General features: G+C 40.8%; 1 protein-coding gene across 5 annotated transcripts in view; it reads right to left on the reverse strand.

The window, feature by feature from the left end:
- The window catches only part of amph (amphiphysin), a 35,787-nt gene that overhangs the window by 2,809 nt on the left and 29,793 nt on the right, over nucleotides 1-3,185 (reverse strand). For 4 of the 5 annotated variants that reach the window (XM_008403078.2, XM_008403077.2, XM_008403076.2 and 1 more), the window contains exons 16-18: nucleotides 1,922-1,963; nucleotides 1,333-1,578; nucleotides 1,052-1,090 (exon numbers count right to left, since the gene is read on the reverse strand). In XM_008403078.2, the coding sequence (XP_008401300.1) occupies nucleotides 1,052-1,090; nucleotides 1,333-1,578; nucleotides 1,922-1,963 (327 nt within the window). The remainder of the gene's footprint in view (nucleotides 1-1,051; nucleotides 1,091-1,332; nucleotides 1,579-1,921; nucleotides 1,964-3,185) is intronic. The other variant, XM_008403079.2, reaches the window with a different exon arrangement.

Below are 3,185 nucleotides of genomic sequence, written 5' to 3' on the forward strand. Positions count from 1 at the left end.
GCACCGTGTTATTAGCTCAGGAAGCCGGTGGATGGTGAGCGGGGCTCCGGGACAGAAAGCAGATTCTGGACCTGAACTCAGGGAACAGAGTCTCTCTGACCATCATGATGATGAGTCTCTCTGACCCATCATGATGATGAGCCGGTCAGTAGCATCTAAGGATGGTTGGTGTGTCTGAAGGACACTTGGTCACATCTCTGCTTAAAGGTTTGAAAGGCAGTGAGAATCCAACTGGCTCTAAAAGCAGGAAGCTAACTGTTTACTTTTTTGTGAAGAAGAAAGTTGCGCTGTGTCGTTTTGTGTCGATTTCTTCAGTAGTTCCTGGTGCAGCGCCCCCAGAGGCGATGGGAGGAACATGTTTTCAGTTAGTTTTAGTCGTTTAGTGCAGTTTGAATGCAAACTACAGTTCTGAAAATGTGACAAATGTTGCAACTTTAGTCCCCAATTGAACCGAGTCCACCGGACTGTCCGGTGTGTCAGAACATATCTAGACAGTAAATATGTCATTCTTCACGGTTTTTGCCCATCAACTCCGAATATTTTCTAAATAAATTAAGGCCTTTAAAGAGCTAATTCTTACTAGGTCAAACCCACAAAGTTAATTTACACCAATGGACCACAAACTGATTTTTTTGTTTATCTTTACTGAAAAAACAACATTTATAGGAGCATTAATCTCTAAAACCGGCTGCAAGTTTTTGTTCCCTGCTGGTTCTTCTGCTGGAGGTTTCTTCCTGTTAGCAGGGAGTTTTTCTGTCCACCGTCGCTACATGCATGCGCCATAGATATGAATATGTAGATGCCTCATTGAGCACTGAGCCCTATGTTATGTCAACGTCATTAAAATGTGGCAATAGGGCGATTGGAGCTCTAATTCCCAACCCAAATGTCATTTCAGTGTGGCTGAATTGAAACAGTCTTTGCTTTGTAAAAGGCCTCCAGAAGACATTTGTTGTGAATAAATAAACAGAATTAAATTGAACAGGAAATGTTAAAAAGACTAAATAGTGAAAATTTAACGAGAAATATAAAAAGTAATTGATTTACAAACCTCAGCAGGCTCTGGCTTCTCCGGACTTCCAGCTTTAGCCTTTGGAGAGAAACAACAAATGAAACACAGAACAATGAAAAGGTTAAGAAGAGAAGGAACCGAGTCGGAAGATCGAAATGTTCTGGTGAAGAATATCGACGCTGATGTTGCTGATCAAGAAGGAACCTTCACATTAACCTGGCCATTTAGGGAGTCTTTAAAATGATGATGATGATGATGATGATGATGATGATGATGATGATGATGATGGTATTAGTTGGTTTCGGAGCATTTCTACTCACAGCTGGCTCTTCCTCCTGCTGATTCTCTGAAGGTTTGTCGTCCTCTTCATCAGCAGCAGGAGCCTCATGTTCTTGGTCTTTACCAGCAGGAGAAGCTGGAGCTTCCAGAAGCTGCTGTTCAAAGTCTCCATCAGCAGGAAGAGATGGACTCTGTTCTCCAGCAGGGGGTGCTGTAGCCTCTTTGAATTCATTGGCTGTTTGTTTCAGTGATGCTGCAGGAACTTCTTCTGTTGATTCACTTTCATTCTTCAGCAGAGAAACACTTTTTGAGCTCAAAGTGAGTTTAGTCACTCAAACTGCTGCCTGAGGTTCCACAGAAATCAGCCCAACAATCCGAAGAAGTAACTTTTTCTAAGTTGACATGATTTAAAGACTTCTCCAGCAATAAGTCTATTAAGTAAAACTTCCACATCCACTAAAACCGTCTCTTCTAATTTTAACCTACAACGGCTAAATGACGAAACAAGCTAATCTCTACCAACTGAAGCCTCATAACACTTTTTATATTTAAGGAAGAAAAGCTGTTTCAGAAACAAAAATAAACATTAGTGTTTATTTTACACATAAACACTAATGTTGAGAAACTCACCATCTTATCGAAATCTGTAAAAAATGATGGAGCTGCAGCATCCTGAAGGTTGCATGAAACAAAACAGAAAATAAGTGAACCCCAAGCAATAATTCTTGACATAAATCAGGGATAAAGACTAAAGAGTGAAATGAGGACAGACTAACAAACAGTAGGAAAGGAGGAAGCAGCTGATCTATTATGGGATATTTTGATCTGCATGCTGGTTGGGTCACAGTCCTCTTTAAAAGTTACTTCTGTCAAGTACAAAGCTCACTATCTGGTGTCTGTTCTGAAGATAAAACATTGTGTGATCATAAAAATCATGTTACTATTAATGTGAAAGAGGATAAAAACATTTAAAACTGTACAGAGTAATTAACACTGAAGTAATAAAAGCCTCCATATAATATACATTGAACAGAGTTCAACAAGCAGAAATGATAAATATCTGAAACCTGTCCTTTGTTCATCACTTCACCATTGATTTAGTTACATTTAAAGGTCTATTAAATCAACAGTCTCCTAAATTAAATTTCAGAGATACTCAATGACAGTTTTTGGGGTATGAAATGGGTGTGACGGTACCAACAGAAGACTTTTAGAGACAGGAAATAGGATGAGAAGGAGCTCAGGCTGGGATCCTGGTTCTACAAATATTTGATTCAGTTCCTTAGTCTGTGAAAGGGTAAAAGAAAGGAATGGACTTGTATTGACCTATGTGCTACTGTACACTAGTCTACTATACTGGAGGAGGAAGAAGGAAGGTAAAGTACCTCTTCCTTTCCTGTATCTAGCTCTTGGTACAACTTCCCCAATCTCCGGTTTGCAGCCTCATCTTCGGACATATCTGAATTTTCTTGCTCTTTGTGATTTCTGGGTTTGGTAACTTCTTTCTTTCCCTCTGCTGCAGTTCCACACATGTAGTTTGGGTAAGTGACAGTAGAGTTGAAGTCATGTCTGTCACTATAAACCAAGGTGTTGGAAAGTGGATCTTCAGTTCCTGAGGCAGCTGTTGGACAGCTGTTGGCAAAATGGTCTGAATTCTGCCCACATTCAACAACTTCACCAACCACAACACTGCAGCTCCCTAAAGTTCCAGCAAATCGGTCGAACCCAGCAACACCCTCGTTGTCTTTAAGCTGGGTTTTAGGAAAAGTTTCAGATCCAAACCCAACTCCACCCTGCGATTCTGCGAACGGATCCGATTCAACTCCACCCTGCGACTCTGCGAACGGATCCGATTCAACTCCACCCTGCGATTCTGCAAACGGATCCGATTCAA

This window comes from Poecilia reticulata, unplaced genomic scaffold (assembly GCF_000633615.1).
Source record: "Poecilia reticulata strain Guanapo unplaced genomic scaffold, Guppy_female_1.0+MT scaffold_290, whole genome shotgun sequence".
In the NCBI taxonomy this organism is placed as follows: domain Eukaryota; kingdom Metazoa; phylum Chordata; class Actinopteri; order Cyprinodontiformes; family Poeciliidae; genus Poecilia; species Poecilia reticulata.